General features: G+C 31.0%; 1 protein-coding gene across 1 annotated transcript; it reads left to right on the forward strand.

The window, feature by feature from the left end:
* The first annotated feature begins 7,084 nt into the window (after nucleotides 1-7,084).
* LOC135951367 (uncharacterized) lies at nucleotides 7,085-17,153 on the forward strand. Its single transcript, XM_065501006.1, has 6 exons — nucleotides 7,085-7,337; nucleotides 15,240-15,609; nucleotides 16,019-16,110; nucleotides 16,191-16,494; nucleotides 16,553-16,663; nucleotides 16,737-17,153. Exons 1-6 carry the CDS (start codon nucleotides 7,111-7,113, stop codon nucleotides 17,004-17,006), a joined length of 1,374 nt encoding a protein of 457 aa, XP_065357078.1. The 5' UTR covers nucleotides 7,085-7,110; the 3' UTR covers nucleotides 17,007-17,153.
* The last annotated feature ends 4,010 nt before the right edge of the window (nucleotides 17,154-21,163 follow it).

A 21,163-nucleotide genomic window follows, 5' to 3' on the forward strand; every position in this document is an offset into this window, starting at 1 on the left:
ATTTTTTCGTCTCAAGAACCAAGCCTATTGAAACTGGCTGAAATCGGTCCATTATTTCACCTAGCCCCCATACAAATGTCCTCCCGAAATTGGACTTTATCGGTCATAAATTGTTAAATCATATAGGTATCTACACAGATTCCGCTCCAAATAAGTTTCATGTCACCAAATTTTGTTACGATCGATCCATAATTAGTCATAGCTCCCATATAGACCCGCTTCCGAAAATCACTTTAACGTGCATAAATCGCATAAAAATTTTGGTATACACACAAAATTCAACATAGTTAACTTTAATATAGACATAAATCACACGACCTAATTTCATGGTGATCGGTCCATAATTGGTCATAGCCCCTATATAAGGCCTACTTCCGAAAATCACTCAAAAATATAAATTATTGAAATTTTAAAAGAAAAAGGTTTTTACTCTTTTACTTAGTGTAGGGTATTATATGGTCGGGCTTGACCGACCATACTTTCTTACTTGTTTTCAACTGATTTTTCTCCTTTATATACATACATATGCATGTACTTGAAGAAATATAATTCAGTATAGATTAAAATTTCAATGAATAAAAACAATTCTGTACTGCCGATAGCAATTTAAAACCAAATTACTTAAGGCCCAACTATAATATGCATACACTAGCTTAAGTCAGCTTAAGCAACTGTGCGAATACATATAAAATGTATGTGACAAACTATAATGTACTTAAGAGAGTTTCGTCAAGTTTCGTCAAATTTTATTTGCTTAAGCAAAGTGCGAAGCTGGTCGCACATTCCGTACTGTTTGTTTATTTTATACAAAAAAAATAGAGAAATAAATGAAAAGGATGAAGAAAATTAATTTATTTTGATAAAATAATAAGAAATACTTGTTTTTTTAATTGCATGTTGCACATAAATGTGCAAATGGAGCTAAATTGTTTTGAATGCACGTAAGTACATTATGGCCACCTAAAAGTTTCTTCGGATTTCCTTAAGCATTTGACAGACTTTTCGTTCGGTTTTGACATTACCTTAAGCTAGCTTATGCATATTATAGTTGGGCCTTTATTCTTCAAATCAAATATGTACATTAGAGTGACAGCCGATTTTTTTTTTTTAGATTTCAAAGAGTGCCGGGTGGAATATTGTGACACTAGTCCTAAATGTTAAGTGCTGAAAATTCGAGGTCAAAGTTCAGATATATGCAAAATTTTACTGTTAATATGGAATAAATAGGTGAAACTCGTTAACTTTCTGCATTGTTTTCTAGAAATATGTAGATTTATTTATATTAATGAATATTACATTAAAAAACAATTTTGGAAGTTAACCCTGTATCTCCTTTGGTTCAAAATGATACAAAAACTGTATTATCGCCAAAATTAGAGAAAAATGCAAATTTTTCAGTTTTTGAAAAAATTTTGCTACTAAATAAATACTTTTGTAATTGAATGCAAAAGAATCGAAATATGTACGTAATTGTCGTTGTAATGAGATATAAATGACAAAATTTGATTAAAAAATGTTAAAGTTATTACAAATTCGCCAGACCATTAACGTGTTTCAGGCCACTTGAACAAAAAATTTAGGAAAAAAATTATGATATTTCGAGAAAAATTAAAATAAAAGCTCATTTTTACTTAAAATATGTCCATATTTACTTGTATATGAGTTTTAGTCTTCGTAGGGTACCGTTAACTTATTCGCAGGTATGGCCAAAAAAAATATTTTTTTTTAACGGCTGTTTCAAAACTCCATTTTCAATTTCTTAAAAATTTTGTTAAACAAATTTCAGATTTTTTCGTTCATCACATTGGAGTTTATTGAGATCAAAATAGGGAATAAAAATATGAAAAAATTATGTCAATACCTCTTACAGTTTTTCCGTACCTGCGATTTAAATTTTGCGATTTTCAAGAAAAACAATTTTTTTGTCCATATTTAGGCGAATTTCCTTACTGTTATAAATTTTAAGTAAAACTTATTCATAGTATTATAATCCTGGTAATTTTAAATATGGTCTGAAAGTTTCACTAAAATCGGAAAACGTTAACCTTTAAATCGTGAAGGTCAAAGGTAAAATTTTTCAATATTTGGAATTTCTAATGAAAAGATAGCGAAATGTTATATATTTTTGGGCTCATTTTCATGGGTTAATTTCCAAATTTTTTTTTTAATGTAATATTCATTAATATAAATAAATCTACATATTTCTAGAAAACAATGCAGAAAGTTAACGAGTTTCACCTATTTATTCCATAGTAACAGTAAAATTTTGCATATATCTGATCTTTGACCTTGATGCGCGTCCAGAAATCGTTGCCCGATTTGGCTCAAATTTTCAGCACTTAACATTTAGGCCTAGTGTCACAATATTCCACCCGGCACTCTTCAAAATTTGAACAAACATTTTTTTCCATACAACTGATTGTCACTCTAATGTACAGACATATGTATATAAAACTTTTTATAATTTATTAATTCTTTTTTTAAACAATTAAATAAATCTTAAACGGGAAAAAACTATTTTTGAATTCTGATTGAATAAGCAATCTTTACATTAATAACAAATAAACAATGTAGTCGTTATCAGTAAACATTTCCTTTTATTTTTAGCAGACACTTTGCTGTAACAGTTTAAACTGTTGAGTTTCAGTATATTGAGCGTTTTTGTTTTCATATTTTGCATTTCGATAAGAAAATATGTATATTTTACAGTGAAACTCAGCTTAGCTGTAGAAATACCATAACAAATACAGTTTCAATATTTTTCAATCTTATTGTCAAAATAGATTTAACTGATATAAATATGGTACATAGATTAACGAATATTTTGATTACTTTTAAAAAAATGAAATGGCCTAACCCAAAGAAATGTTAAGATCCACGAACAAATAGCGTGTGATTTTTTTGATATTTTTCAAGATTTATGGTAGGTTATCGGTCGGGTCTTTAAGTTTTGTATTTTAGTGCAAAATTTCGAATATTTACATTCGAATATTCAAAATTGTTCGGATAAAGATTTTTCTCCATATTCATAAACAGTTTTTATACCCTACACCACTATTGAAACTGGCTGAAATCGGTCCATTATTTCACCTAGCCCCCATACAAATGTCCCCTCGAAATTGGACTTTATCGCTTCAAATAAGTTTAATATATACAAAATTCATGTCACCAAATTTTGTTACGATCGGTCCATAATTAGTCATAGCTCCCATATAGACCCGCTTCCGAAAATCACTTTAACTTGCATAAATCGCTTAAAAATGTTGGTATACTCACAAAATTCAACATAGTAAACTTTCATGTAGACATAAATCACACGACCTAATTTCATGGTGATCGGTCCATAATTGGTCATAGCCCCCATATAAGGCCCACTTCCGAAAATCACTAAAAAATATAAATTATTGAAATTTTAAAAGAAAAATGTTTTTGCTCTTTTACTTAGTGTAGGGTATTATATGGTCGGGCTTGACCGACCATACTTTTTTACTTGTTTTTTACGTATTTGTTAAATTTTAATATTTGTGTATGCATATTTTTAATTTAATTTACTTTCAAATAATATTGTTACGTTTTAACCTTTTCAAAACGCTGGTTTATTTCCTTTAAATAAACCGGATACTTTTGATTGCAAATAAAAGCCGTTTAGTAGTTTGAAAATTGTAACAACTCGTTATTTCTTTAAAATGTACAACAACAACAGAATTAAATAGCCACTCAATGTTTTTTTATACACGTTTATAAATTCTCAGAATTACAGACACAATTTATAATGTACACGAATTTACTTGAAAAACACAACACACTTTAAGGCACTTAGATGATGTTTATTCTAAAAGCGTCTCTGATAAACTCACTAACGACTGCAACCTCTGCTACTATTTATAACACTGCCATCTGCACTCTAGATTTCTCTTTAACTGTCTAGAGATTTCTAATACATACGCCATCTGTGGTGTACTTTCTACAATGTTCTTTAACTGAATATTCGAAATCGAATACAGCGTTGCCAACTTACGATCAAATCAACTGAAAGCTTTTATTTAACAATGCCCACAGATATGTTACAGTTTTACAGCACTGTTATCTGAAAATATTATGCTATTTTTAAATCAGCCGTTAAAATCGTTATATTTGAATTCAAGTACAATTTCGTAACAATATAAAAATAATAAGTTCAAATAATTACCACAAAAATCTATAAATTCAAAATAGTAAAATGAAAATTTTTATAAGAAAAGAAAATAATGAAAAGCTAGTAAGAAAGTATGGTCGCTCAAGCCCGATACCCTACACTAAATAAATGTGCAAAAAGATTTTTCTTTTAAAATATCAATAATTTCTATTTTTGAGAGATTTTCGGTGGTGGAAATTATATGGGAGCTATGATCAATTATGGACCGATCACCATGAAATTAGGTCCTGTGATTTATGTCTATATGGAAGTTATTTATGTTGAATTCTAAGTGTATACCAACATTTTTTAGAGATTTATGTACGTTCAAGTGATTTTTGGAAGCGGGTCTATATGGGAGCTATGGCTAATTATGGACCGATCGTAACAAAATTTTGTATATAAACAAATTATTTGGAACGAAATTTGTGGAGATACATATATAAGTTAATCATTTTTGACCGATAAAGTCCAATTTCGGGAGAACATTTGTATGGGAGCTAGGTTAAATAATGGACCGATTTCAGCCAGTTTCAATAGGCTTGGTCCTTGGGCCGAAAAAATAATATGTACTAAATTTTATCGAAATATCTTAAAAATTGCGACCTGTACTTTGCGCACAAGGTTTACATGGACAGACAACCAGCCAGACGGAAGGACGGACATCGACTCAGAAAGTGATTATATGTAAGTCTATCGGTATACTTTAAGTTGGGTGTTAGACTAATATTTTTGGGCGTTACAAACATCTGCAGAAACGCATTGTACCCTCCCCACTATGGTGGTGTAGGATATAAAAAAAAATATGCAACAAAAATTTGCAGTTATCTGTTAAATATGCAAAAATATGCTTAAAAAATGCAAAATATGCAGTAAAGATCAAAAATGCAAAAATATGAACCAACAAATCTATGCCAAAATGCTTTCAAATTTTACAACGCACGTCAAAAAATATGATATTGCATATTTTTGGTTGCACTGCTTTCATATTTTGGGTGTAGCATAGTGCCATTTTCGGTCTCTGCTAATTTTCCATCTCTGTTGTGTACGAAAAAATGAAGTAACACCCAACAAATTTTTCATACAACTTGGGAATTATTTCATTATGAAACAACTCCTAATGCATAGGGTGTTATTTCATAATTTTTAGCTGGGAGTTATTTCATAATGCAATAACTGCCAATGAAACAACTCCCAATGAAATTGTTGTTAGGTTTTATTTCATTTTATTATGAGAATTAGGAGTTATTTCACTGTATAGGGAGTTATTTCATTTTTTTAGGTTCTACTTTGCAAAATCAAAATATTAAAAACTGGCTTTGCTCAGGAAATTTGTTTTGCATTGCCGGCCTTTGGCCGGGAGCAAAGGTTTTCTCCTCTAGGGTGTATCAACAACTGGCTTCGCTCAGAAAAGTTTTTTGCATAGCCGGCCTTTGGCCGGGCGCAAAGGTTTTCTCCTCTGGGGTGTATCAAAAACCGGCTTCGCTTAGAAAAGATTCTTTTTACATTGTCGGCCTTTGTGAGGTCGTAACGATATCTTAATCTGGTGCGAAAAGACATTCGGCTTTCTGAAATATTTTAAAACCTTTCTGCAATGAAAGAAATCTTTTCTGAGCGAAGCCAGTTTTTGATATATCCCAGAGGAAAAAACCTTAGTGGCCAGCCGAAGGCCGTCAATGCAAAAAACTTTTCTGAGCGAAGCCAGATTTTGATACACCCCAGAGGAGAAAACCTTAGCGTCCGCCAAAGGCCGGCAATGCCAAAAAAATTTCTATGCGAAGACAGTTTTTGATACACCCTAGAGGGTGCAAAATGCAAAAAGTGTTTGGTAAGCGAAGAATAATTTCACTTTTGTAGTTCTTTATTTCATTGGGAGTTAGATTACACTAATGAATTGCTTCGGATTGGGAATTATTTCATTTCTATTGGAATTTATTTCATTGGGAGTTATTTCGATTTTTTGGGACTAATATTTTTTTAAAATTATGAAACCGCCGATTATTGGGAGAAATTTCATTTCACACTTTGGCAGTTATTTCATTTTTCAAGTTTGGGAATTATTTAATTTTTGATGGGAATAATTTCATTGGGAGCTATTTCACGGTACCTATGTTTGATCGTACTTTGAGGTTAATCGCATAACAGCCTGATTACAATGGGGACCACAACCATTGACCACAATGAGTTTAAATATAATTTGTGGGCAAAGTAAAAATCGCCTTGTGGCGGCACTCATTGTCGCCAGAACAAATTCTATGTAGCGTTATATTCTATGTAGAGTTTATAGTAAAATGTGTAAACGGCAGGAAAAACATGTAGATTTCCCTAATTATAATTTGTTGCCACCCTCTTTAGCCCAGTTGTATTCAGACTTTAAATCAGGGAAAGGCAAAACATGGGCGCCGCGTTTTTCATTTACTCTTCTCTTACGTACGTGTGCACACGCATTGTAGATAAATAAACAACTTTTAATCAGTCTAGCTTGAGAACTCAAACAAGCAGGTTGTATATCGTTTTTTTATCGCACAATTTAAGAATCAGCGTTGCCAGTGAAAAAAAAATGTCCCAACTTTTGAAGATGTATGATGAACAATATGAGATTTTACATTTTTAATTGGGGAAAAGAGACGAAAGTTTACTGGCAACACCGATTCGTGGTGAGAGCGGAGAGAATGTATAACTAATACAATCGTAAAATGCAATAGTATAGGTTGCCTTTCACTGCTTTAAATCACATTCAATTGAGTAGTTCTGTTTTCTTCAACTCAACGATAAGCAAAATGATTAACTCTTTATTTCAACCCAAGTTCCTTTGTTAGGCTTTCACTTGCCATGAGGAATATCCAAAAATGTTATCACATTTTTAAATGAGTATAAAAGACTGATTTTCTCATTCAAATTGCATTTAGTTCTATAATTGTTTTACTATCAAAAGGATGTGGTTTCATTTGAACATAAATTATTTAATAAATCTTTTATTGTTGCTGGTGTATTTGCCCAGTATACGAAGTGATTGTATTATTCGATATCCCAGTGATGTAGATACTTTACCAAAGTATGAGAAATCCATTGGACAATATAAACTACGAATACCCTATAATGGAAATCCAATAAAATTATATAATGGTGAAACAATACAAGGATTTTGTGATACATTTTTTAGGTAAAAATCATTAAATTGTTAAAACTCAATAAATATATAAAAAAAAATTAAAAAATTTTATGTAAATGTGTACACAGAATATTCGTTGAGACAATCGCATATTTTTCTAGTTGTGGCTCAAAATTTTAAATGTTTTGCCTAAAAATTGGTTCTCTTAATCGTCATCTTTATCAACTAACTTCCTGGAGCTGGTACATTAGTGTGACACTTATTTTGCACTTGTTCGATGCTCTTAATATCAAAAAATTATCTCCTTCTTATAACAAATAAATTGTGAAAATTTTAGCAAAATTGGATAACGAATAATCGTGAATAAAATTTAGAATTTTTCGAAATTTAAGAGAATAAAAATGGAAATGTACAAAGTACTTTATAGAGTATGTGTTTGTATTGATCAATGTCCAAAAGTTACAAAACATAGTTCCCAACAGTTAAAGTTTTAAAATTATAATGGTTCTTCTGAGAAAACGATTAATATATTGACTTTAATATCTTGGGATTAGTACGTATTTAACGCTTTAATCATCATGAGACTTGCCTCTTAAAATCCTCAAAATGTTGATCGTGCTTTAAAGTATCGTTTAACCTTAATGTTCATATCTTAATAAATAATTGTGAAGAGCGATAATTGTGTATGTGAAGCTACAAAGACTTTCCTGTAAGTAAATCTCTAATAAATCTCGATTCTATTAAAAAGTACAATGAAAAAAATTTTAACGTTTTTTTTTAACAACATTCATAAACAATTTTTGAATTTATCAAATGTTTATAAAACAATATTTGATTTATAATGCTTTGATAAATTTCAAGTTTGCCGATTTTGATGATACAGCAATAATACAACCAAACAAATATTGTTTACATTTTTTGACAAAAAAAATAGCTTTATCGTGTTCCTTTTTATAAAAAATATAGGAAGACACATTTTTTTTTCTATAAAAATAAAATTATAGGGACTTGGGAAACAAATTAAAAATATTCGCATCCAAATTTCAAATATGTAAAAAGATGATTCAACTTTGCATTTGTGTAACTTTTTTATAGGAACGAGATAACTGATATCAAAATTTTATAGCAAATATACGTGATATTTAAAAAAAAAAATGTTTGACCCTCCGTAGGCTAGTCATATCTAAAAAACGAAAAAAAGATCGAGGACTATCTATATTTTAAATTCCATTCGGATCTTAAATCGATTATTGGCGATTTTTTAAAAAAATGTGGGATTTAATACAGCACAACATAGATGTGTGGACATGATTATACTATTATAACAAAACATCATTGTTTTAGCATAAAAAAATAGTAAAACAAGTAAGAAAGTAATAATACCCTACACTAAGTAAAAGAGCAAAAACATTTGTCTTTTAAAATTTCAATAATTTATATTTTTGAGTGATTTTCGGAAGTGCGCCTTAGCCCCCATGACTAATTATGGACCGATCACCATGAAATTAGGTCGTGTGATTTATGTCTCTATGAAAGTTTACTATGTTGAATGTTGTGAGTATACCAACATTTTTAAGCGATTTATGCACGTTAAAGTGATTTTCGGAAGCGGGTCTATATGGGAGCTATGACTAATTATGGATCGATAGTAACAAAATTTGGTGAGATGAATTTTGTATATATACAACTTATTTGGAGCGCAATTTATGGAGATACATTTATAAATTAAACATTTATGACCGATAAAGTCCAATTTCGGAAGGAAATTTGTATGGGGGCTAGGTGAAATAACGGACCGATTTCAGCCAGTTTCAATAGGCTTGGTCCTTGGGCCGAAAAAATAATATGTACCAAATTTGATCGAAATATCTGCAAAATTGCGACCTGTACTCTGTGCACAAGGTTTACATGGACAGCCAGCCAGCCGACCAGACGAATGGACGGACATCGCACAGTGGTATGAGAATAAAAAAAGAGGGAAATAAATCTGAAATTTCACATGCACAAAGAGGAAGTGTAGTCGAGTTTAAGTTTTGAATTTGGACCTCATGACCCCACCAGGAGCGGGACCAGGGGTTCAAAAGTAGTACACCTCTGGTATGTTCAATTTTTAAAATGATAATATTTCTTCGTTTGTGTACCGATTTAAATTCGTTTAGTTTTTTGGCTATAATATCCATAAAAGGGGCGGGGTTATCGGAACCCTTTACAAGATAATTAAGAACTTATTGGGCCATCTAAAATAGGTTACTATATTTTGATATCGTGTATGCGATTTGAGAATTTTTGCCCTAAATTTGAATTTTACATAAAAAATAGGCATTTTTTTAATGGACCTGATCCCGTCGGTATCAAAAATTATAAATGTTTTTTTCATTTAAAATATTTGGCGTAAAGTTAGCTTTTCAAAAAGTACTAATTCATTATACATCCTCTTAGAAATTTTTTAGATAACTTAAAAAGAATAAAGGTACTTTTTTTCCAAAAAAATTGCGAAAAATCGCCTTTTTTAATTTTTTTTATATTCAAATGCATGTAACTTTGGACTCAGTCATGATTTTTAAACACTTCTTTCTTTATTTGATATATCGATCTATTGTTAATCCTAAAATGGATAAAATCGGAGAATATCCGAACCGCGGTCACCAAAAAAGTGGAGTAGGGTGGATAAAAATGTTAATGTTAAATGTTAAATTAAATTTTCAAATGCGAATATCTCCTAAGCTATAAGAGATAATTGATAGCTACGGGGTTTTATGTAGTGCTCGACGAGGAGATTCTGTATGTGTAATTTTTTTTAAATCGGAAAACAAACGAAGAAATAGGATCATTTTAAAAATTGAACATACCCGAGGTATCCTAATTTGGGAACCCCTGGTCCCGCTCCTGGTGGGGTCATGAAGTCCAAAATCAAAACTTAAACTCGACTACACTTCCTCTGTGCGGATGTGAAATTTCATTCAAATCGGCGTAAGGGTTTAGAAGTTACAGATTTATTTCCATCTTTTTTTGTTCTCATACCACTGTGCATCGTTTAATCGACTCAGAAAGTGATTCTAAGTCGATCGGTATACTTTAATGTGGGTGTTAGACTAATTAGAGTGCATAGACACGTCCAGATTGCACTAATATGTTTACAAGAGTTGTTCAGTTTTACCGTAGCTACAATTTTGCTAAATATTGTTAGTGACAAATTAGGAGTACCTGTAAGTTACTCTGAAAAAAGTGAAAAATATTTTTTTCCTATATTTTTTGCAAAAAAAGGACACGAAAAAGCAATTTTTTGGCAAAGAATGTAAACAAAATTTGTTTGGTGAGCTCATAGCTATTTGTTTGCCATATATAGTTAAGACGGATCACCAAGTCTGAATTAGCTGTTGACAAAAAACTGATGACAACTTTTTTTGAGGGCCCAATGATTTTCAGAATCTTTCGAGACCCACAAAAAAAAAAATTGGTCAACAAAATTGCCAAACTTAGTATATAGTTTTACTACCCTTTGGTAATACAATCGAATCAATACTATTCAGTGTGTGTGTTTTCCAAAAGTCTTTATTTGTAAAAGTTTTGAACTTGGATCTCATGCGCCTAATAATGTAATATAAATATTACATTTTTAAAACGATCCTACTTTAGGAACCCCTGCCCACGCCCTTGGTGGGCTCATGAGGTGCAAGTTCAAAACTTAAACTCGACAACACTTCCTCTTTACGCATTACAGGCAAATCCCGGTATAACGAATCTCACTTTAACGAAAATGCGGTTTAACGCACGGTCAAATTCTTTACATTGACTACCTTATATAACGAAAGTTTCAAAAATTGTATGCTCGATCAAACAAACGACCAAATTTTTAACATTGACCACCTATATAGCGAACATTTCGAAATTTGTTCGCTCAATATAACGAACAGAAAGTATAAAAAACAAAAGTAGTAAATAATGTAAAAATAAGAAAATAAGTCGTTATAGTACCGCTTTCAATGGTTACTCTCCTTAATAATAGGTGCTGTCATTTCTTCTATAGTGGTTTTAATTGCTTGTTTCACAATATCGAATGAAAGATTTCGTTCGCATTCGAAGCGAAAAAAAACTGATTCGCTAACGTAAACATGTAGTTAAGGAATCCAAAATCAACTTAGAATGCGAACGAAATCTTTCATTCGATTTTGTAAAGCAGGCTATAATTGTACACGTGTTCACGTGAATTAAATATGGAAAACCGTTGAAGAATTTCGTTGAAAGAAAAAGTAAAACATTTAGATGAATGAATGAAATATGGAATAACAAAATTCTCAACATGTATTTTGAAGAAAAAAAAAATTATCTTCACACAAATTAAGTGGAATCTGGAAATCCCTTACAATGAAGGCTTTATTAATCGTGGATAATGCACCAAGCCACCCTATAGAAGAACAATTAGTAAAAACTACTAAAGATATACAAATTTGGACGATATTCATGCCTTCTAATGCCACACTGCTCATCCAACCTAGGGATTAGTTAAATTCCAATATAGAAAAAGTAGTCCAAAATTAAAAAAAACATCTCGATATAACGAATTTTTCAATTTTACGAATGGGCCTGACAACATATCGTTCGTTATACCGGGATTTGCCTGTATTTCCAATTTTTTTATACCCTCCACCACCATAAGTGATGAATGAGGGTATATATAAGTTTGTCATTCCGTATGTAACATTGAGAAATATTCATCTGAGACCCAACAAAGTATATATATTATTGATCCTTATGAAATTCTAAGTCGATTGAGCCATGTCCGTCTGTCTGCCCGTCTCTGTAAAACACGCTCACGTCCAAAATACGCCAACAAACTTAGTAGAGTTGCAAGAAAAATGGTTATTATTGTCCTAAGCAGTTTGGTATTGAAAATCTGCGAAATCGGTATAGTGGAACCAAAGTTATGAATTAAAATGTGGGACAACCTCAAAAAAAATGTATAATTTTCACATATTTTTTGTAATTTTTGTAAATATATTGCAGCTAATATCATACAATTTTGCACTCGTTACTTTTATGATAAAAGGAGTAACTCTGGAGAAAATTATTAGAATCGGTCTATGATCTATCTTCCCGAAATATGGTTTTATGGCCTATAAATGCCTACAGAATAAGAATATCCATAGAAAATTCAGGAAAAATAAGTTTTTTGGTAAAAAAAATTATATTACAAAATTTCTCGTGGATCGGCCCATATTTGATCATAGCCCCCATATAAGGTCCACTTCCAAAAATCAGTTAAGTACTCATAAATACCTTTGTCATGCTAAAATTCGACACAAATAATACCCATATACATAAATATGACTGTACCAAATTTTATGAAGATTGGCCGATAATTGGTCATAGCTCCCCTATAAGGCCCATTTCCGAAAAAGATATTAACCTAAAAAAATATTTAAAACATATCCAAAGCAAAATGAAATTACGCACAGATCAGTAGTTTGTATCCAGCAATCATACTACTGTGAATATCGGTCCATATTTAACCATAGCTCCCATATAAGGTCCACTCTCGAAAATCACTAAAATCCTCATAATTTTTTTACAAATATAGTTATCAGGTTGAAATTCGAAACGAATTTGTTCAATATATACAAAGATCGATGTACCAAATTTTATAATGATAGGCCCATAATTGGTCATAGCCTCCATATAAGAACCACTTCAGGAAAATACATTAACCTGCACAAATATCCAAAAAAAAAAATCTATACTGAACCAAAATTTTACACCGATCAGTAATTTGTATCCAAAAATCGTACTACAAGATTTTTTAAATATTGGTCATAATTCGGCATAGCTCCCATATAAGGTCCACTCTTGTTAATAGCGTTGTTTATATGAAATTCTACAAAAATAGCCCTCAAATACTTAGGACCATAATAGGTCATAGCATTGATCATATCGAGCCCTTAGCGCCAAATTATCGTAAGCGACAAAACACAAATTTTACAGGAGGAGGTTTTTTTTTGATTATTTTGAAATTTATACATAGAATTAAAAGTGTTATGATGCGATATAATATAATTTCGTTGAAGCTATGTCTGCTTTTACACACAGCAAGTTTACTTGAAGCAAGTCTCTTCGATTCCCTTTTAAACTTGCTCGACTGTTTACACACAGCAAGTCTGTGTTCAATTTTGTATGTTAAAACCTAATAGACGCCATAGTGAAAATGAGAAAACAAAAGAGTATTGAAGAGACTTGCCAGTACAAGCAAGTGTGTACCCCTCTTCTTTCTTCTTGCCTCTCTCTCTCCTATAAACTCTAGACTTGCGCAAGAAAACTTGCCCTGTGTAAAAGCACACTATTTGTCTATTTTTCAAAAATATTTATAACTTTTTACAATTAAAAATTCATGGAATACTTTATAGAAAAATATGACAAAAAAATGTTTTTTATTGGATTTTTGCATAGATAAAAATTTTTCGAATTGAAATTAAATTTTTATTTATGAATAGTTTTTAATGAAATATCACAGTTATGTAGATTTTTCTATTTAAAATGGAAAAATAAAAACGAATTTTGAAATTTATTATCAGCAATCCCGCAATTCCCAAAAAGTGTGGAAAAATTCCAAAAATGGTAATTTTTAGTTTTTTGGCTATAATATCCATACCAGGGTCGGGGTTATCGGGACCCTTTTCAAAATAATTAGAAACATACTGAGCCACCTATAATCGGTTACTATATTTTGATATCGAATACGCGATTTGAGAATTTTTGCCCTATAATTTTATTTTACATTAAAAATAGGTGTTTTTTGACAGGACCTGGTCTCTCCGGTAACAACAATTTTGAAATTGGGTTTTCTTTAAAATATTTAATCAAAACTTGGCTTTCAGAAAGTAGAAATTCCTTATACATCCTCTTAGAAATTTTTTGCGATAACTTAAAAGAAAAAAAGTTCTTTTTTTCCCAAAGAAATAGCGAAAAAAAAATTTTAAAAATTTTTTAAATTCAAATGCATATAACTTTGGACTTAGTCATTATTTTTAAACAGTTTTATTTACATTTGACACATACATGTGTTGTTAGTCCAATGAAGGAAAACTGGATAAAATCGGGAAATATTTGGATACGCTGTTATCAAAATACTGGAGTAGGGTGGGTAAAAATATTGAAAATTTAATTTTCAAATGCGAATATCTCCTAAGCTATAATAGTTAATTGATAGCTACGACGCTGCTCATAGTGCTCGATGAGAAAATTCTACATGTATAATGTTTTTGAAATCGGAACTCAAACCAAGAAATAATATCGTTTTAAAAATGTAACATACCCGAGGTGTCCTAATTTGAGGGCCCTTGGTCGGCTCTTGAGGTCCACGTCCAAAACTTAAACTCGACAACACTTCTTCTTTGCGCTTGTGAAATTTCATTCAAACCAATCTAACCATTTAGAAGTTACAGATTTATTTCCTTCTTTTTTTTCTATACCACTGTGTGTCGCTTACGATAAAATTTGTTTACTGTAAAATATAAACATTGACTTACGATAAAATCTTACCCCCTATATTTTTGATGTTATTAACAATTTTGATATTCTGAGAACGGTAAAACATCATTTCTGCAATAAAACAAAAATTTTAAAAATGTCGCTTACGATAATTTGGCGCTAAGGGCTCGATATTAAACCAAAATAGTACACAGATCAGTAATTTGTATTCAAAAATCATAATACTGAATTTTGTGAATATTGGTCCATAATTGGCCACAGCTCTCATATAAATACATAAAAATCACGTTAAAATATTTGATGACAAAAAATATTTTTGTATGAAAACTTTTAGTTAAAACATAACCAGACTTCATGTTACTGGAGGTCAGTAAGAAATGTTGGGCTTTACAAATGTCAGCATAAACGCATAATATCTATTATTACAGCATTAAAAATAATTTTCCCTTTTTTTTTCTTTAAAATTTTCAGTACTATCACTTATCAAATAAAAGAAAAATCATATAGTTATAATTATGGATCCAGGGAAGTTGTCGTAAATAAATATATTTCCAATAAGACTTCGATTGCCCTAAATTGTCGTAATAACAAATTAGTTTATAACAATATAGAGCTATCGGTTAATGAATTTTCATGCGAGCATCGCAATTGGAGCATCTATTCCACGAAGCAACCATACAGTTGGTGCCAAAACAATCAAAACTCCAGTACATTCTTATTGGCGACAAATCCAACAACGGATAATTATATACTGGCTGGCATCTGTTATAATATGGAAGAAATATCCTTGCAAACTGTGGTCTATAATGTAACATATTTACGCCGAAATTATTTGAATAAGGTTTGTATAAAATATCTATCTTCAACATTATTCAAAATTACATATTTGGGTTCTTTTGGAAATATTTTAAAATTTCAGTTACATGTAATTATTTAAGACTATCTAAGTATCTGCCTTAAGGTAGATACTTACAAATATTTGCTCATGACAAATATTTGCTCAAAAAAGCGTAACCACTTTTTTAGCACAAATTAGTTTTACGTGTTTACTCTTACAAGTGTTTTGTAAGATCAAACAGCATCGAATCATCGTAAGCAAAATAAGTTTTTAAAATAAATAAAAGAATTCAAAGGTATTTTATGTAGTGGTTACGTCTTTTTCGTCATGTGTGACCCTATCTTTAGTTAAATATAAAATGTGACTTCTTCGAATTTATACCATACTTTTGATTATTATGCTTTCCATATAGCCCATGTATACGCCGACAACTGATAGGATTCCAAAACAGTATTTGGATGAAAATCTTTGGAACTTTAAAACAACCACTCTTTCTGATTTAAGGTATAAGTACATACATATATTAAAAAAAAAACAATAAACAAAAATGCCTATAAAATAATTTCAATAATTTCCTATTACAGTCAAGAAATTTTGCAAAGAGAACTGAACAAATTGCGTAAAAATAGTGAATGGTTGAATTTAGCTGACTTTGAAATATCCTCAATTGTGCAGGATAAAACATTAAAGACATATTTCGACGAATATAAAAACATATTAAATATTATATGGTGGCGTAATCTAAGACTGGGTAATTGGAAACGCTTTATGAATACCTTGGCGGACTATGGGCAAAATAATAGCTTTGAAATTTATACTGGCACATCGGGTGTGGCACAATATCCCACCGATGACAAGTGCTATAAAGACAGCCTTTTGGAAATGAAAGTAATTACTGAAATGGCTTTTAAATAGTATTTAATGTATTAATATAGTTCTTTTTTAGATTGGCTTTAAAAATGAGACTATACCAGCTTACATATGGACCTATTTGAAATCGTATGACAATTTGAACAAAGAATTTATTATTGTCGGTTACAATTCACCCTATGCTGAGGTAAAAATATGTTTATTTCTTATCTCTTGCTTTGTATTTAAATAAGTATTTATGTAATATTTTCATCATTTAGTATTTCACCACTGAAAAAGTAATATTTTGCCCTGATATTTGTGCGGAGATTCCGTGGTTAAATGAAATCTCTTCATCGTTTCGATATGCCTATGCCGGCATCATGTTTTGCTGTTCAACAGATTTTATAAGGCAAACAAACCACTTGCAAGGATTTCCCCTGGAGATTTTGATGGCTCCACAAATCGAGACAACAGCTATACAAGTGGAAACAACAACAGTCGATTGGCCTACCTATAGTTATTATACCTCCAATGACGATAATTGGTGAATGACGTTTGCCATTTTTTGTAACATTGAGAAAGTTATATATTATTAAGTATACATATATATTATTAATCCTTATGAAATTCGATTGAGCTATATCTCTGTAAAATACTCTCACGTTCAAAATATATAATCGAAATTAATGAAATTATTTCCAAAATTTGTATAACTTTTCTAAGCAGTTTGGTATTGAAAATAAGCAAGCTCGAATTAGTTGAACCAGAATTATGGACCTAAATTAGTGTATCCAAAATCTAAACCTACAACCGGTCAACCGGTTTTATCATATCTGTAAACTCAAACGGTTTCGGCTTTCTTTAACTTTTCCGTTTTTTGACAAACCGGTTTTTGTAAGACGGTTAACCGGTTTTAATGATATATATTTTCTAAAGCTCATTTAAACAAATTTTTTGGAAAAACATTGATACCAATTTTATAAATATTGATTTATTTTATAGAAAATTGTATTGCCGAGAATTTAGCACACAATTCTTAACATATTTCTTTCTTAACAAATTGAACACATTATGTAAATTAGAAACCAAAGTAATGGTTTTTATCTTAAGAATTAAATTACACATGAAATTACAATTAAAGCCAAAATGTTGATTTTATTGCTATTATATATTTCATTAATCATAAAAATATGTAAAATTATATGTAAGTATGTTAAAATCTATTAATTTTTCTTATAAAACATGATTTTACACATGTTATTGTTATTTCTTTAACAAAAATGTCTACAAAAATAGATTTATATATACCTTTTTCATATTGAATAAAAATTCAATATAAACCGGTTGTTAATCGGTTTTTTTTAAAAGATAAAAACCGAAACCGGTTTTTTTAAAAACACACAATTACAGAAAATACCATGAAATGCAATTTCTTCCCGGAATATGGCTTTGGAACTTAAATTCCTATATAATAGATGTATCCATACAAAATTAGCAAAAATTAGTTTTTTGCAAAAAGAAATCGCAGTAGGTACCATATATTTTTTAGATCGGTCCATATTTGACCATATAAACTCCTTAATTACGACATGGGTATTTTAAATCTCTTAAAAATACCCATGGCTGCCCAGCAAAAATTTTGTGAATTTTTGTAATGACAACTAGTTATTTCATGCATTATTTTGTAATGAGCGGTGGTTACCCAGCACATTATTTTATTTACTGGAATTAGTACTTATTTTTATACAGGTAGGTAATAAACTTTTGCATTTAGCACAGCTATCTAGTGTGTTTGACTGGAAAACGGGAGGTTAGTGGTTCGCCACCTGTTAAAACCATTAATTTTTTTCTTCATATCATATTCATTTATATGTTGATGTTAAAACTATTGTTAACTTACAATAAAATAACTCGTACATGGAGCAGTGAGTTAGCAGATTGACTATCAAACACAAGCAAATAATGTGACTGTTCGATTCCCACACAATTTTTTTTTTTTTTTTTTAGCTACATATTCTTGTTGTGAATTTACTACTTATTTCTTAACTGATTGTAAGTACATTTGTAAGCTTGACCCATGCATTTTTATAAAGATCTACACAAAGGTAAGTAGTGTTTCAGTAAAATAATAAGTAGTTATGCCTTGGCTCCAATATTACTTGCTGGCTTACTAAGTAAGTAAAGTTTTTGCTGGGTGATGAGTCAGTGAATGAATGAGTCAGGCCTTGTACTTTTAAATATATAAAGGGTCCTCATGTAAACGCTCAAAAGCCTCGCAAACTGTGCAATCTGTGCATTTTTACACTCTCGCAAATGAAATGTCAAAAAATGTATGGAAATTCGTTTGCACAACTCCGATAAGTTTGCGCGACAATTTAGACTCGCAAACTTGAATTTATTGTGCATTTGATGAATCAGCTGCTTTTGTTTACTTTTATTTATAAGAAATAAAAATCAAATAAAAAAATTTTGTGCATGTGAAAATTGTGTAACTTTGGAACAGAATGATTGTATTAAATGACATTGTGTATGAAAACATTAACCAACAGCTAGAACATAAACAAAATCCTCCAAACTATGTATACCACCGTTTGTTCCAAAGATTTAACTTTCATTCAACATTTTAAAATTAAAATTTATACAATTTGAAAAAAAATTATTAAAGCTTTTGTTGAATTTATGTATTTTTATTTGAAAAATATAAATTTTCTGTATAAACTTGCACAAAATTGAAAAGGTGGGTTCATGAAACATGTCGCGCAAATTTGCCCATTTGCACAAATGGGAAATTTAAGCGTTTAAATGAGTACCCTTATAGATTTAAAAAATGCCCAAACATAAACCGTTTTTTCGGTTAACCGGTTTATAAACACTAACTGTGTGTATACTGTTCAGTCCATGTGTTTTTCTAAAAGTCTTCATTTGTTGCACAGTGTTATTGGCCGCACTCCATACATTTTTTAAAATGTCGATCGTAAGTAAAAGTCGATCATAAGTATATTTTAGTAACTGTGTGTAGATTCGTTTATAGTAATAACGGGTAGTAAAACCCTATATGTACTCAGTTTGGCGATTTTGTTGACCATTTTTTTATGGGCCTCCAAAGATTCTTAAAATCAGGGGGCCCTCAAAAAAAGGTGTCATCAGTTGTTGGCCAACAGCTAATTCAGACTTTTTGATACCGCTTAACTATATATGGAAATAATATAGCTAAGAGTCAACTAAACCTATTTTGTTAAATTTTTTGCCAAAAAAATATATGTAAGACAAATTTTTGTTTCACTTTTTTTAAAATAACTTCCAGGGATTACTAATTTTCTACTAACAATATTGAGCAACGCTGTAGCTACGGTAAAGGTGAACCACTCTTTTGAATATATCAATGTAATCTGAACGCGTCAAACTATTCTAAATAGCACATAAAAATCATTCAGGTTCATAAAATTTGTAGTTTTTTACTATTTTTATACCCTACACCACCATAGTGGGGAGGGTATTATGCGTTTGTGCAGATGTTTGTAACGCCCAAAAATATTAGTCTAACACCCACCTTAAAGTATACCGATCGACTTAGAATCACTTTCTGAGTCGATTAAGCGATGTCCGTCCGTCCGTCTGGTTGGCTGGCTGGCTGGCTGGCTGGCTGGCTGGCTGGCTGGCCATGTAAACCTTGTGCGCAGAGTACAGGTCGCAATTTTGCAGATATTTCGATCAAATTTGGTACATATTATTTTTTTGGCTCAAAGACCAAGCCTATTGAAACTGGCTGAAATCGGTCCACTATTTCACCTAGCCCCCATACGAATGTCCTCCCGAAATTGGACTTTATCGGTCATAAATGTTTAATTTATATATGTATCTCCACAAATTCCTCTCCAAATAAGTTTTATATACACAAAATTCATGTCACCAAATTTTGTTACGATCGGTCCATAATTAGTCATAGCTCCCATATAGACCCGCTTCCGAAAATCACTTTAACGTGCATAAATCGCTTAAAAATGTTGGTAAACACACAAAATTCAACATAGTTAACTTTAATATAGACATAAATCATATGACCTAATTTCATGGTGATCGGTTCATAATTGGTCATAGCCCCCATATAACCCCACTTCCGAAAATCACTCAAAAATATAAATTAATGAAATTTTAAAAGAAACATTTTTTTGCTCTTTTACTTAGTGTAGGGTATTATATGGTCGGGCTTGACCGACCATACTTTCTTACTTGTTTGTTTTGCCATTGGTGTTGTTTTTTTTAGTATGTATACAGCTGTCCATATAAACCTTGTGCGCAGAGTACAGGTCGCAATTTTGAAGATATTTCGATCAAATTTGGTACATATTATTTTTTCGGCCCAAGGACCAAGCCTATTGAAACTGGCTGAAATCGGTCCATTATTTCACCTAGCCCCCATACAAATTTCCTTCCGAAATTGGACTTTATCGGTCATAAATGTATCTCCACAAATTGCACTCCAAATAAGTTTTATATATACAAAATTCATGTCACCAAATTGTGTTACGATCGGTCCATAATTAGTCATAGCTCCCATATAGACCCGCTTCCGAAAATCACTTTAACGTGCATAAATCGCTTAAAAATGTTGGTATACTCAGAAAATTCAACATAGTAAATTTTCATATAGATATAATCACACGACCTAATTTCATGGTGATCGGTCCAAAATTGGTCATAGCCC

The sequence above is a fragment of the Calliphora vicina genome, chromosome 2, assembly GCF_958450345.1.
Source record: "Calliphora vicina chromosome 2, idCalVici1.1, whole genome shotgun sequence".
NCBI classification, from domain to species: Eukaryota; Metazoa; Arthropoda; class Insecta; order Diptera; family Calliphoridae; genus Calliphora; species Calliphora vicina.